General features: G+C 55.0%; 1 protein-coding gene across 1 annotated transcript; it reads right to left on the reverse strand.

Annotated features, from left to right (window-relative positions):
• Positions 1–4,138: 4,138 nt before the first annotated feature.
• On the reverse strand, positions 4,139–6,948 carry FOXF1 (forkhead box F1). The gene is made up of 2 exons (XM_058034280.1): positions 5,889–6,948; positions 4,139–4,299 (listed from the first exon to the last, which is right to left on the reverse strand). Exons 1-2 carry the CDS (start codon positions 6,946–6,948, stop codon positions 4,139–4,141), a joined length of 1,221 nt encoding a protein of 406 aa, XP_057890263.1.
• Between the last annotated feature and the right edge of the window lie 7,974 nt (positions 6,949–14,922).

A 14,922-nucleotide genomic window follows, 5' to 3' on the forward strand; every position in this document is an offset into this window, starting at 1 on the left:
AATTTTATCCCTGTAGAAAATTCCTGGGCGATTTCATCCCTCTAGAAAATTCCTGGGTAATTCCATCCCTGTAAAAAATTCCTGGGCAATTCCATCCCTGTAAAAATTTCCTGGGCAATTCCATCCCTCTAGAAAATTTCTGGTAATTCCTTCCCTGTAGAAAATCCCTGGGCAATTCCAACCCTGTAGAAAGTTGTCGGGCCTGCACAGGACATCAGCAATGAGCAGCTGTTTCCTGAAGTAGAAATGCCAAAACCCCAAAAGAAAATGGGTTATTTCCCCTTAGGATTGGGATGTGAGGATGAGGAGCAGGGAGCTGGTGCTGAGCTGAGCCCCAGCAGCTGAGCTCAGTCGGATCTGAGCTTTTCCAGCAGCAAATCCCACATTTCTGAGCAAGCCCTGCCTCGCTGCGCTCCCAGGGCTCCCACAGCATTTCTGCGCAAGTTAATCCCTCCTCACCTCCTCTCAGAGCCCAGCCACTCCTGGAAATGCACAAACAGCTTGGGGTTTGTTAAAAAGTACTGGGGTTTGCTGAAAATACTGGGAAAAATTCCATTGGGCTTTGCAGATGGAGAGTTGGGAGGTTTTGAAGGATTTGGAGGGGGTTTTACGGGAGCTGGGGAGGTTTGTCTTGGGGTTTGTCGTCCCCTGGGATTGAAAATGTTGGGAAAAACCCCATTGGGCTTTTGGAGGTGGAGAGTTAGGGGGGTTTTGCAGGACCTGGGGGGATTTTTAGGAGCTGAGGGGTTTTGCAGGAGTTGGGGAAGGTTTTGCAGGAACTGGGGGAGGATTTTGCAGATGGAGAGTTGGGGGATTTGCAGGAGCTGGGGGGTTTTGCAGATGGAGAATTGGGGGATTTGCAGATGGAGAGTTGGGGGTTTTGCAGATGGAGAGTTGGGGTTTTGCAGATGCAGAGTTGGGGGTTTTGCAAATGGAGAATTGGGGGATTTGCAGATGCAGAGTTGGGGGTTTTGCAGATGCAGAGTTGGGGATTTTGCAGATGCAGAGTTGGGGTTTTGCAGATAGAGAATTGGGGGGTTTGCAGATGGAGAGTTGGGGGGTTTGCAGATGGAGAATTGGGGGTTTTGCAGATGCAGAGTTGGGGTTTTGCAGATGCAGAGTTGGGGGTTTGCAGGAGCTGGGGGGTTTTGGTCCCTCCTGGCTGCTGGAGGGCTCTGGGATGGAGAGCTCCTGTTTAGACTGAGCTCACTGGCTTGAGGAATATGTGGCGTCCCCGGAATGCAGCTGCTCTGTTTTTCCAGGTTTGGAAAGCCACGGGAGGGAGGGGAATGAATCACATCAGGCTTTGGTGGGGAGCAGATACAGAACCCCTGCGAGCTGGGCCCGAGCCTCACAAGGTGCTGCCTGCCCTGCCCAGCCAAACAGGACCCAAAATCAACCACAAATCCACTCAAAATCAACCCCAAATCCATCCAAAATCCACCCAAAATCAACCCCAGATCAACCCAAAGGGATGAAAACAAACCTTCGAGTGACCATGGCATTTCAAAGAGCTGAGCCCCCAACCCTGGACCATTATTGAAGCCACACCTCGTACAGATGTTTGCTTCAGGAGTAAAAAACCTTCTGGTTGCAGCTTGTACCTAAAAGGATGGAGACAACGTGCTCACCTCTGGCAGGGATGTGGGAAAGATCAGCCCAGAAAAGCACAAAAACGAGGAAAAGCAATAATGCTGCAGGCAGATTGCTGCTGGCTTAAAGAGAGCTAAAATAATATTTAAAAACCCCCAAAACATTAACAAAATTTAAAAAAAAAAAACACCCCAAAGCCCACAATGCTCCTCAAAAAAACCCCAGAAAACAACAATTAAAACCTCACTCTGAAAAGGCCTCCCCCAGCACTAATAAAGCTTTGCCTTAATTACAATAATATTATACATTTCTCCCTTGTTATAGCAAACTTGGATTTTAATTAAACTGGGCTAATTAGTGTGCAGTGATTAAATTTCCCTCTCTAAAGGCAGAAATCCACAACCACGTAATCAGATTAATTCTCCTGCATCGCTTTTTTATGGGCGTTAATAGTGAATATTAATAGAGACAGATTGGCCCACGAATTAAAGCAAAAAATTCTATACTGGAGGATCCTGAATTAGCCAAAATCCCTCAAAATTTCGCAGGAAAATACAAATATTTAAATGCAGATTTATCACTGCCTCCGGCGCAAGAGAGATGGTGCAGTCGATCTGCTTAATTTTTATCCTGCTTATTAATTCCTGATAATTTGTGTTAATTTGAGTAAATTTCCTTCGATTTTATGAATTTTTATTTATTTTTCACGAGAGAAAATAAATGATTTAACTGCCGGCTCAGAAAATTCCCGGGATGGAGGAGGAGGAAAAAAGGAACAGGAAAATTCCCGGGATGGAGGAGGAGGAAAAATGAACAGGAAAATTCCCGGGATGGAGGAGGAGGAGAAAAGGAACAGGAAAATTCCCGGGATGGAGGAGGAGGAAAAAAGGAACAGGAAAATTCCCGGGATGGAGGAGGAGGAGGAGGAAAAAGGAGCCGCGGGTTTCATCCCGGCAGCCTCACGCCTGGAATTCGAGGGAGAGGCAAAGAGCTGTCAAACAGCGCCTTTAGCCTTGGAAAAAAAATGGAATAATCCTAATAATAAAAAGCTAAAAATAAAAAGCACCGCCACTTTTCCTCCTGCTGCGTTTCAATAGCCTCAATTGAAATATTTCCCAGCAGGGAAATTGGCAAGCAGGACCCCGCCAAGGTGAAAAAACCCTAAAAAGTCGATTTTGAGTCTGTGCCGGGATGGGGAATTATTGCCCAAGGGTTTGCAGGGCCGGACTCCTCATTAATTAAGCTTAATTACACCGCATGCTCGTTTATTTGCTGCTCATACAATCGTGAAGCCCATGTACAAATAACATACAGGTTTTATTTCGGGATTTTTTTTTTCTTTAGGGACAAAACGTACACAAAAAAAAAAGGCGAAAAAATCAAAAAAACAAACCCACATAATTACAATTTTATACAGTGCAGAAAGAATTAAAATAGGTGTCACCGAACTGTACAACGTCAGGGTGGAAAAAAAAATAGAGAGGGGAGGGAGGGGAATAATCCTTCATTATATATATATTTCTATAAAAACATATGGAGGATTGTCTTTACACAGAGACCACGGTCGCTTGCAAATTTACAAAGGTTAACTAAAAAAACCCAAATCCATATGGCAAATATTGCCAACAGAGATTCCCCGATTTAATACTGATCAACTGAGACTATTCGTGTCTCGATTATTAGCAACAACAACAAAAACAACAAAAAAAAAAGAATTGTAGAATAAATAACAGGATGAGCATGGCTGTCTCTTTCCAAAGTGCCTTGTTCTCTCTGCATAGGGTCTGATCCTGCAGTCTTTATGCAGGCAAAAAAACCCAAAATTCATAGTTCCGAAAAATCCCTCTGAGAGATTTTTTTGCCCGCTGGGTGTTGGCCGGCAAAAAAAAAAAAATTAAAAAAAAGAAGGAAATTTTTTTTTAAAAGCATTTTTTTCCGGGCTCGAAGTGAGACGGCACCGAGGGGATTTGAGTTTGGGGTCTTTTCCAGCCCCCATCGCTCGCCGCCAACTCCCAAACTGAGTTTGAAATTTCATTTTTTTTTTTTAAAGAAGCATCAAAACCTTCATTTAGCAAAGCCTCACCCCAAACTCGCAGCCGGGGCTTTCGGGATGGACGGTGGGGCTGCTTTTGCTTTCTCCTCCATCCCTCCCCGAGCAGAAGAAGGAGGCACAGACGGGCTCGATGCTCAGCTCGCTGACGGAGCTCCGGTCCGTTCCTGCTGCCCAAAGCCAGGCTGGGACAGGGGACAGGGGGATATGGGACATCCCCTGGCACCCAGAGCGTCCTGGGGGATGCTCAGGGCCCGGTCTGGTCCATTCCTGCTGCCCAAAGCCAGGTTGGGACATGGCACATGGAACATCCCCTGGCACCCAGAGCGTCCTGGGGGATGCTCATTGCCCGGTCCGGTCTGTTCCTGCTGCTCAAAGCCAGGTTGGGACATGGCACATGGCACATGGAACATCCCCTGGCACCCGGAGCGTCCTGGGGGATGCTCATGGCCCGGCTCCGGCCCCAGGAGCAGCGTTTGTCCGGCCCGGCTCGGCTCACATAACGCACGGCTTGATGTCCTGGTATGTCACTTGTTGGTGGTAATAGGAGCCGCTGCCCGCCGAATGCATGGAGGAGGAGGCCATGGCGTTGAAAGAGAAGACGAATTCCTTTCGGTCGCACATGCTCGGAGACTGCGAGTGATACCGCGGGATGCCTGCGGGACGGGGGAGAGATGGTCAGCAGCGCCAAGAGGTTCAGCAGGAGAGGGCGAACAACATCCCAGCAACGCGGGATGGGGTTAAAAAAAATCCCAACAACCCAACCCGCCAGCACACCCTGCTCCGAGCGCGGATTTGGGGCTGTTTTGGCACATTGGGATCCGCGGGTGCGGGCAGGTGCGGCAGAGAGAGCCCCGGGACGGGGATTCCCTGCCCGGCCCGAGGGCGCGGCGAGCAGAAGGGATTTGCATTGGGTTTAGGGGTTTTTGGTTTTGTTTCAACACTTGGATTTATTTTCTTTCGCCCCAGCTCCTTTTCCCACCGCCTCGGCCCGTGCGGGAAATGCGCCGGGCGCGGAGCGGGGCAGCTCCGGGAGCGGCGGTGGGGCCGAGAGCCGCCGGGAGCGGGGCTGTTCCCGCCGCCCCCTCCGCCACCTCGGCATGGAAAAGCGCTCCGGGAATTGGGGGTGCCCTGGGCAGGGGGTGCCCTGCCCCGGAGCGCTCCCGCCGCTCCTTTGGGTGAAAATCTGAGCGATTCCGTGAAGGCCGCGCACGGGCCCGCTGGCTCCTCGGGGCGGATTCCCAGCTCCGTTTTCCAGAGGCCCTGGATGCGCTGAGCTCCGGGAACCGCCCCGGGACTGGAGGGTGCCCGTGGTGGGCACTGCCCGGGGCTCTGCCCGGGTTCTGCAGCTCCGGCCCGGCCCGGCTGGTGCATTTTCCCCGCTTCGCTTTGTGGTTTTGGCCCATTTGTTCTCCGCTTTGCAGCCGTTCTTGTCAGGCACGTCCCGCTCCCCCGAAAGGCCGGGGTGATGGGCAGGGACCCCTAAATCTGCCCCATCACCCGCCCATGGCTCGGGGGCTCCCCTGTGCCACGAGAGCCCCGCAGGCACCGCAGCCCGAGCGGAATTTGGGCAGCAAAGCGAAACCCAGCGCTGGCCTCGTCCCTTCCGAGGCCTTTTCCCGGCCAAACACGATCTCGGCTCCAAGCCTCAGGGCAAATGCAGCCCCGACAGCTCCAGGGACGAGACCCAGCCGGGGTTTTGGGGAGCGGGAGGATTTGGGGGATCCAGGCCAGGGGATTCGGCTTGGGCGGCGGATGGAGGGAAGTGATGGGCCTGGAAAACACGGCCTTGAGATGTGTGAAAAACACAGCTGATGGCGGGGAAGGGGCCAGGGTGGCACGGGGTGGGATGGCGATGGGGAATTCCTCCCTTTTCCCTCCAAGTGCCGAGGGAGGTGGGAGAGCCCAAGGGGGCATTCCTGGCCTCTCCTTCCCGCAGCTCCCCGCTCAGCCCACCGGCCTTAGGCCTGGGGCGGCCCTGGACGTGAGGGAGCCGCCGGGAAAAGCGGAGCCCCGGGCCGGGAGAGCAGAGCCCCGGGCCCACAGCGGGGAGAACCCCGACGGGCTGCCCCCGGGAAAGGAGGCGAGGAGCGAGGGCAAGGCATCCTCCCCTCGGGACCATCATTAAAGCCGCCCACGAAGCGGGATCCCAGCTGGCAGCGGCACCGCCGGGATCCAAGCGGGGCCCGCAGCCCCGGCCGAGACCCGTTAGCGCGGGTGTCCCTCACGCGTGGCCGCGCCTTACCTTGGAGGTCGGCGGTGTTGTGGCTGTTCTGGTGCAGGTAGGGCTGGTCCAGGGAATGCGTGGAGAGGCTGGAGGAGAGCGGGTTGGCCGTGGGGTTGCAGGGCGACAGGGGCTGCTGCTTGATGTAGGACGCGCCGGTGTTGAGGGCCGCCGAGGCGCTGGGCGCCCACGCCGAGGCCGAGCTGGAGTAAACCGAGTGCGGCTCCATCACGCCGCCGGCGGGGAGCAGCGGGGACGCGGGCACGGAGCTGTCGTGGTGCGGGTATTCCCCGGCCGAGGAGCCGGTGCAGCCGCCCATGTAGCTGTGCCCACCGTTGGCGGGCAGGTGGGGCACGGAGTGTCCCGCCAGGCCCATCCCCTCCACGTTGCTGGACAAATGCCCGTTCATCATCCCCAAGCCCCCTTCGAGGGAGAGGCTGTTGGGGGGGCAGGAGAGCCCGCCGGCCGAGCCCTGGAAGCCGTAGCTGTCGGGGAGGTGGTTGAAGCTGAGCCCGTTCATCATGCTGTACATGGGCTTCAGCGCCTGGCATTTCCTCCGGAACCCGCGGGGCCGGCGGCGGAACGAGCCCTCCTCGAACATGAACTCGCTGGCCGGGTCGATGGTCCAGTAGTGGCCCTTGCCCGGGCGTCCCAAGCCCTTGGGCAGCTTGATGAAGCACTCGTTGAGCGAGAGGTTGTGGCGCACCGAGTTTTTCCAGCCCTGGTAGGAGCCTCGGAAGAAAGGGAAGCGGCTCTGCAAGAACTGGTAGATCTCGCTGAGGGTCAGGCGTTTGGAGGGAGAGCTCTGGATGGCCATGACGATGAGGGCGATGTAGGAATAAGGCGGCTTCTCCGGCCGCCGGATCCCCGCGTTCGTCTTCTTCGCCTTGGGGCCGCCGCCGCCCGGGGCCCCGCCGCTGCCCGGGGCGCTGCCGGCCGCGCCGCCGGTCCCCGCGGAGGCGGCGTCCATGGCCGAGCTCTGCGGCTGCTTCTCAGCCACCGAGGACATGGGGCCGTAGCTGCTCTGCACCGGAGGAGGAGGGGGCTGAGAGGACAGAGCCTGCTGCGCTTCTGCAGTCATCTACGGCCAGGTCCGCGGCGGCCAGCCCCAGCCCCGGCCCTCCTCCTCCTCCTCCTGCTGCCGCCCCCCCAGCGCCCCCGCGAAAGGCCGCGCTGCTGGGGGCTCGCCACTCACCCACCGCCCTCCCTCCGGCGTCCTCCCGGCCCCCCGGCGGCTTCGCTTTCCACCGGGAGACTTCACCCCTCCGTGGATAAACAAATGGAAGCGACGACACCCCCCACCCCCCCTTTGCCTCCTCCTCCTCCTCCCACTTTATCCCTAAATCCGAGCGCGGCTGCAGAAGGCGAGCGAGAGGCGGAGGGTCGGGGGGAGGCGGGATGGGGGGGCGGGTGGAAGCGAGCTGAGCTCGGCTGCTGCTGCTGCTGCTGCTGCTGCTGCGAGAGAGCCGAGCCGGGGCCGCCGCCCGCGCCCGCCCCGCTGCCCCTCGCCGGGCCGGGCTCCCGGGGCCGCCGCCGTCCCCTCCGGAGGCTTTAGCTGGGCTGGCGCTGCCGCTGCTGCGGGGAGCTGCTTCCCATCGCGGTGGCTGTCGAGTCTGCCCCCGGTCCCGCCGCTCGCCTTCTACTTTATCTCTCGCAGCGGCGTCTGCCGCTCCTTTGACAGACGTAAGCGCGGAGCGGAGATCCCCGCCCCGAGCCGCTCCCCCCCGCCCTCCCGGCCCCGTGCCGGCCCCCTCCGCCGCCGCTCCCCGCTGGTGGGCAGCTTTTAAAGAGCCCTTTCCACGCCGCCCTGCCCTGCCCCACCCGGGGGGGCTGCCCGCCGCGCCCCTGCCCGCCGCGGAGAGAACCGCGCGTGTATCTCTGTGCGTGTGTCTGTGTGTGATTTATGCCACGCGTGACCGTGAGGCTCCTCCATCCCCTCCCTGCCCCTTTTCCCAGCCCTGGAAAGCACAGCCCGGGCCCCGCGGGCCGGGGAAGGGCGTGCGGGCAGCGCGGAGGTTCCGCGCGTGGCGTGGGGCGGCGCGGCGCTGCCCGGCCCCGGCTCCGCGCTGCGCGCAGCTTCACCCACTTCAAACCCCCTCTTCGTGCGCTCTTTTTAAGCTCGGCGGGCCCGGGCAGGATGTTTATACTGCGCAATGTAAACACGGGCTCGGGGGTGCTTTAATAAAAAGAAATCGGCGAAAACTGCCGCTGCCTCGCGAAATGCCCTTTTCTGCCTCCGCCGCCGCGAACGGGGCCGCGAACGGGCTGCGGACCCCTCGCCCGCTCCGGAGCTGCTTTAGGGATGAGGGTGGGTTGGTTCGTTTTGGGTTGTTTGGGGTTTTTTTCAGGGGGGTGTGTATAAATCCGCGCTGGAGTTTCGCGGCTCCGTGCCCGGAGTTTGTCGCTCAGCTCCGGCCGTGCCGCGGGCACCCGCGGCGGGTGGGGGGCAGGAGAACAGAGCCCCAGAGGGGTACAGACCCCCGTTCCTCCCTCCCCTGTCCCCCTAAAGCCGCCTCTCTGAGCACCGTGCCGCCGGCAGAGCTGTCACTCGAGGTAAGTCCCTCGGAACCTTTGTCGCCTTGTCGCGGCCCGCGCGTGGAAAGCGGCGCGGTGCGGGGGTGGTGACATTGTGGGTGGGCACGGGGGAAGGAGCCTGGGCTCTCGGGGCTGCCGATGTGCCTGCTGCTGCCGTCTGATCCCTTCCGACATCGGGGAAAAGAAAAGAGAAAGGAAAATGGGGCGAAAAAATCCATCCCGTCCCCCCGCACCCGCTGCAGGCCTCGCCGCAGGGCTGTGGGCGCATCCCTGAGCAAAGAGAAACAGGGGACACCCCCTCCCCAATCCCTTCGTCTTCCAGCTTCCCTTTTCAAGGTTTTTATGATAATTTAATACCTTTTAAAGGAAAGATAGGCACCGGTCGGGTTTCCAAACTCCCTCCGCGTTATTGGCGAGCAGTTGTGAGCAGCCTCCGGGGCGCCTGGCACATCTGTGGTACGACCAAGAGGGATCTCACATCAGCGTTTTCTTTTTTCTTTCTTTTTTTACCTTTCTATCCTCCCCCCTCCTGTCTTTTCCCTCCTTTTGGGGGGAAAAAAAAATCATCATTCAGGCAGCACCGGCCTTCCCGTTCCCGGTGCAAACGGGCCCGGGACAGGCACGGGAGAGCCCCGGGCAAGCCCCGGGCCGGGGGCAGGTAGCCAGGGAGGCTGGGAGGAGGTTGGGACAGTTATTTCAGTTATTTCTGGAGTTTTTCCCCGGAGCAGGAGGAGAAGGAGCAGCTCCTGCTGCCCTGGGAGGCGGCGGCCGCTGCTCCCTCTGCGCGGGGCTGCTCGGGAAGGGGGGAAAGCCCCCAAAAATCGCTTTTTATTGGGAAGCAATCACCTTCCCCGGGGTTTACTGGTGCAGAATATTCCCTCTGCTTCTCGCTGTATTTCTTTTTATTTTTGCTGTGGGAGCGCATCTCTGAGCGCGAGCTTTGCTCCGCATCGAATGTTCCCCCCCGGCTCGCGAAAAGGGTGGATTTCTTTGTTTGATATCACTCTGCGTCCGAATCTCCCCGATCTGCCCCCAAAACACCCGGGGATGGAGCTCTAAACACAGCACAAAGCCCCCGTGGAAAAATCTCGTTCAAATCGTTTGCCATCGGCAGCGTTTCCACGAGGAAATAAAATATCTCCGAGTTAAAAAAAAAACCCCAAAACTCTCCGTGGAAATCAAACTATTTCCCCTCAAAGAAAATCACTTCCTTCACGAGTGCCCTTTCTCCCTCTTGCAATATCTTTTAGGAGGGGAAGATTTGGTTTGCGATGCATTTATTGCAGCTAGCAAAAGTTTAAAATGGGAATATCTCGCTCCGGGTCCTATAGGCCTCGTCGTGGGAATTGCAGAAATGTTTGGGGGTTTTAATCGGAAAGGAAAGGAGAAAGGAAAGGAGAGTTTTGGGGAGGAAATGCCTGGTGTACGAGGAGGAGGAGGATGGTGTGGGGGAAAACGAGACTCGCTTTTGGTGTTGTCTGCTCGTGATTTGGGTGGCTTAATCGGGTCCTCCCCAGCCGCCGACGGGCAGAGATGAAAAGAAGGGAGGAAAAGAAGAAATGACAAAAATTAAATTATCATCTGGCGCAATTAGCCTCTGCCATCCCTCTCGGAGCCGCTTTCCCGACCCCTCCAACACCCCCGGCCCGGTTCCCTTCCCACCCGGCTCCTTCCCTCCCCCTGCCCCAAACTCGGGCCGTGTTTTGTGTAAAAATAGACAAATCCGAGCTTTCTTCCTTTTCCTGCGCCCAAGGTATTTTTCCTAGCTAATTGCTTAAGTGAAGTCGAGTCGGCTCGCAGGCCGGTGTAACCCGAGGATGGAAATGGATCTAGGTGGGATTGTTCCAGGGTGCTGCTCCGCCAGGGGCCGGGCTGTTCCTGCGAGCCCGGACCACCCAGGCCGCGGGGAGTGACCGCCCCGTGTCCCCCTCCCCGCTGTCCTGCTTTGCATTAACACCCCCCTGTTCCCCAGCACCAGCCTTTCCCCCTCGCCTGCTTTGGGGCTTTTTATTTTTTATTTTATTTTATTTTATTTTTTTCCAGTCGCCGCCATCCCCGTGGCCGCTGGCCCCAAATCCGCGGCGAATTGATCCCTAAATGTTTATTTAAAGGCGAGGATGGAGGGAGGAGAGCTGGGGGAAGGTGGAAGCACCGAGGGAGAGATGTTTTTAGGGACATGCACGCACACCCCAAATATTTTTTTGCGGGTCCAGCGCACGGCACCGCTTTGGATCTTTCCCATCCCAGCCTTGGCCTCTCGCATTCCTGGAGGCAAAATCTTCTCCAGGAGAAGATTTTTGGGAGAGCAGAAGCCGAAATTGGGAGCGCAACGAAGCTGCCCAAGTGTGTGAGGCGGCTGCGGGGAGGTGCGGGCTGGCTGTCACCGCAAGTTCAGGCTTTGGTCAGAAAGGGAAAAAATTAAAAAAAAAAAAAAAAAAAAAAAAAAAAGAAGAAAATCTTAATCTCCCCCTTTTGGTCTCCGTTTCCCCCCTCTGCCCGTCCCGAGTCTCCCCCCGCCCTTCAAGCCCAGATTTTCCATGACGTCCTTCAGTGAAATATTGCAGCACAGGAATTTACAGCCTTCTTCAGCTCGGGATTTTTTTGCTGTGCAGTTTTCTGGCAGGAGCCGCTCCCTGCAATACAAATCGGTTCCAGCGATAATAAGCTCGGAGCGCTACCACTCAGACACAATCGCTTCCCACAGAGATCTTCCAAATATCTCCGGGTATTTATATCCCCGCTCAGGGACGGATTGCTGGAGTGTTTTCCCCGGGAGATGCTTTTGGGCTGGCTGGGGTTCAGCCCCGGAGAATTTGGTACCGAGAGAAACAGCGGGGCTGAGACCCGGCAAGTGATGCTCCCACATCGCACAAATTCGCCCTTACAGGCAGCTCGAATTGTAAATCCAAGTGTAAATCCAGGTGTAAATCCAGGTGTAAATCCGTTCCTGAGGCATTCAGGCTTTCCTGGACGAGGTTTCTTCCCTGGGGGCCCGGGGTTAGGGATGCTCCCAAAGCAAACAACCCTTGGGATGGGATTTCCCTTCTCCCAACAACTTGGCATAGCAATGGCATCCAAACAAAATTCATAACCACTTCCAGCTTTTCCAGCACCGAATCCCGTCAGGATAGAGATAAAATTGTGCTGGAGAAACCTCTCGATTCGCTGCTGAGCTTTTTGTCATCGGGAACCACCTCCAGCCCCCGGCGACTCCCGATGCCAAAAGTCCGGCTGGGCCAAGCCGGGCCGGGGGTCTCCACAAAACGAGGAGGACGAGGGAATTCCACGGCGTTCAGCCTCATTTCCAGCCTTATGGAAGCTCTTTGTTGGTTTTTGGTTTGTTTTGGTTTGTTTTTTTTCCCCAAGTTTAAAGCAAAACGCTGTCGAAATCCCAACAATGTGCCGGTGCTGGTGGAAAGGGGAATTTTAGCATCAGGCAGGCGAGGGTCACCAGCCCCATTTTGGGGTGTCCCACAAAATCCGTCTGCACCGAGAGGTGGGAGAAATTCAAAAGGAATATCCCGATAAAGGAAGAACAGGTGATTTCTTCCACGAGTGCCAAAAGCCGCAGGGACCGTCAGTTCTGAGGATAAATAACGAGCGAGGTGGCGGCGTGGATCGCTCCTAAACATGCGGGGAGATGCGGACAACAAACACGGCGGGTCTGGGGAAAGATCCAGGGCACAGCACCCTGGGGGTGAGGACAGCGCGATCTCTAAGAGGAAAACCCCGAGGGGAAACTGGGGGGACGCACGGGTGCAGATCCGGGTGGGCTTATTGCAGGGAAAAGGGATTTTATCCAGCATAGAGCATCACCCGGGCTGGGGTGGCACTGCCCTGGGCGGGTGTCGGGGTGCCCAGCAGGCAGCAGCCCTTGTCCCTTGTCAGCCCTTGTCCCTTGTCACCTGCCCAGCGGGCAGAGCCACCCGGGCAGGACAGGGACACGGAGGGATGCTGAGAACGGGGATGTCCCTGGAGGTATCGGGGCAGCAAAACCTCGGTGCGAGAAGGTCCCCGGGGCTGCAGAACCCTCCTGTTCGTGCCCACGGTGCAGGGACAGAGCACTGCAAAAGCAGCTTTGGCTGTACGGAAGTTTGGGGTGTCCGTGCGGAGAAAGGGAAATCGCGCAGGAGCGGGGCTGGGCTGCACAATGGCCTGGTGGGCTGCGGGCTCTAAACCTGATTTCTACACACACAGAAACTCCGTGTCCCTCTTTTCCCAGCCCAAAGCAGGGGTTTGGGACACGCTGTCACAAACACCGTCAGAAATTCCCTCTGTAAAGAGAAATTCCCGCTGTTGTGCTCTCCCCGATTCTTTCTTTGCAAAAATCTGGGGATAGTTTGCCTTGGAATCTTTCCCGACAAAAAATTGGTTTCCACGGCCAGAATGCCCAAATAATGATGTTGTGCATCAGCGGGGTCTGCGTGCTGCAGGTTCGTGCACCCCTCTACTTTACAGCTGCCAGAGCAGAGAGTTAAAACACACCAAAAATTAGTTTGTCATCTTTCCCACCTCCCGATAACAGAGCAGCTCCTCGTAAATCGATCCCTTTTGCACAACCAGCACCTACTTAAATATTAAAAACGACCTGGAGGGGCTTTAAAAATATTCTGCCGGGAATAAAAAGCTCGGCCGGCATTCCCGGGAAAGATGAGCTGTAGAAACATAAAATGCCCGAGCCAAGGTGGGAAAACTTTCCCCAGCTCGGGTTGTTGTGCCCCGAAGTTTAACGATTTCTGCAGCAAAGGGATTGATTTTTATTTTGGGAGAATCACCCTGGGAACGGGAAGGGAAGGGGTGCATCCATGTGTCCATCTTCCCGTTGTGAATATTTTGGGGCTTTTGGGGTGGATGTGCCAGAGGGACTGGGAGGAATTCCGAAGCCAGAGAGGAATTTGGAAGGATTTTGTAAAAACACCAAAAAAAACCCGAAAGAACGATCCACTGAAAACAACAACAAAATACTCCCACCTAAAATAAAGAAAAACCGCACCAAAACTGGCCAAGAACTCACTAAAAATTCGAATAATGAACCCAGAAATGGTTTTGCTTTTCCCGCTCTCAGAACCGCTCGGGAAATTGCAAAACTCCCTGGGCGATTTGCGCAGCACCCTCAGCTCCTCTCTCCCAATCTCCCTCAAATTCAAGTTGTTAAAATTCACCAACTAATTTTGCATGAACCCTCCTTAAAATCGGGGAACGAGGGAGTTTCTGCAGCTCCTTTCTCCCGCAGATTTTGCGGGATACCTGCGCGCAGAGATGCTGCCTGAGGGCTGGGGCTGCAGCATCAGAATTTTCCTTGCAGGATTATTCGTTTTTCCTCTGGAAACGATCGAATTTGATCACTTGGCTCAGAACAGCGAGGGCTGGGGGAGTTTTCCCCCACTCGGAACCGCGGTTTCTCCCCGTATCCCGCGTGGGGACCCGGCTGAGCCCCAAAAGCGATGGAAAAGTGCCCGAGTGGGAGCGGGGCCGGCCAAACACAACCGAGCTGGGAAATCCGCGCTGGCACCGCAGGAAAGGGATTTTTCTGTCCTCGGGAAAAGGGTTTGGAGCTGAGCTGGAGCGCAGCCCTGGGTCTGGTTTGCCCCGCTGCCCCAGGAAAGGAAAACAGAAATGTTTCCAAATATTGCAATAAATAAATGTACGGAGAGATCGTGCTGGAGGGGAGAGAGGATGAAAGAGAAGGAGAGAAAACAGAGAACAGGCGGGATGGGCAGGAGGGAGGAAAGAAGGAGAAATGAAAGAGAGATGGGGGGGAGAGAAAGAGGGAAAGAAGGAAAGAAAGAAGGAAAAAAAAGAAAGAGAAGAAAGAAAGGAAGAAAGAAAATAAAGAAAAGAGAGAAAAGAAAAGAGAAGAGAAGAGAAGAGAAGAGAAGAGAAGAGAAGAGAAGAGAAGAGAAGAGAAGAGAAGAGAAGAGAAGAGAAGAGAAGAGAAGAGAAGAGAAGAGAAGAGAAGAGAAGAGAAGAGAAGAGAAGAGAAGAGAAGAGAAGAGAAGAGAAGAGAAGAGGAAAAGAAAAGAAAAGAAAAGAAAAGAAAAGAAAAGAAAAGAAAAGAAAAGAAAAGAAAAAGAAAAGAAAAGAAAAGAAAAGAAAAGAAAAGAGAAAAGAGAGAGGAAGAAAGAAAGGAAGAAAGGAAGAAAGGAAGAAAGGAAGAAAGGAAGGAAGGAAGGAAGGAAGGAAGGAAGGAAGGAAGGAAGGAAGGAAGAAAGAAAGAAAGAAAGAAAGAAAGAAAGAAAGAAAGAAAGAAAGAAAGAAAGAAAGAAAGAAAGAAAGAAAGAAAGAAAGAAAGAAAGAAAGAAAGAAAGAAAGAAAGAGGAAAAATTATATAAAGAACGAGAACTAGAAGGAATGTGAGGGAGAAACTGAAAGAAATAAGAGAGGAAAGGAAATTAAGACAAATGAAGAGCAAGAGAGTGAAAAATAGAGAAAGGGTGAAAAAAAACCCCGGAGGAATGGGGAAATGGGGAAGCAAAAAAGGAAACAAAGAATAAGAAAGAAATGAGGAGAAAGAGAAAAA

This window comes from Melospiza georgiana, chromosome 14 (genome assembly GCF_028018845.1).
Source record: "Melospiza georgiana isolate bMelGeo1 chromosome 14, bMelGeo1.pri, whole genome shotgun sequence".
NCBI lineage: Eukaryota > Metazoa > Chordata > Aves > Passeriformes > Passerellidae > Melospiza > Melospiza georgiana.

Excerpts from the sequence above, each read along its gene's own strand:
- FOXF1 (XM_058034280.1), bottom strand. The coding sequence starts at position 6,948 with ATGACTGCAGAAGCGCAGCAGGCTCTGTCCTCTCAGCCCCCTCCTCCT. Across the intron at positions 4,300-5,888 it reads CAACACCGCCGACCTCCAAG|GCATCCCGCGGTATCACTCG; the intron begins GTAAGGCGCGGC and ends CCCGTCCCGCAG.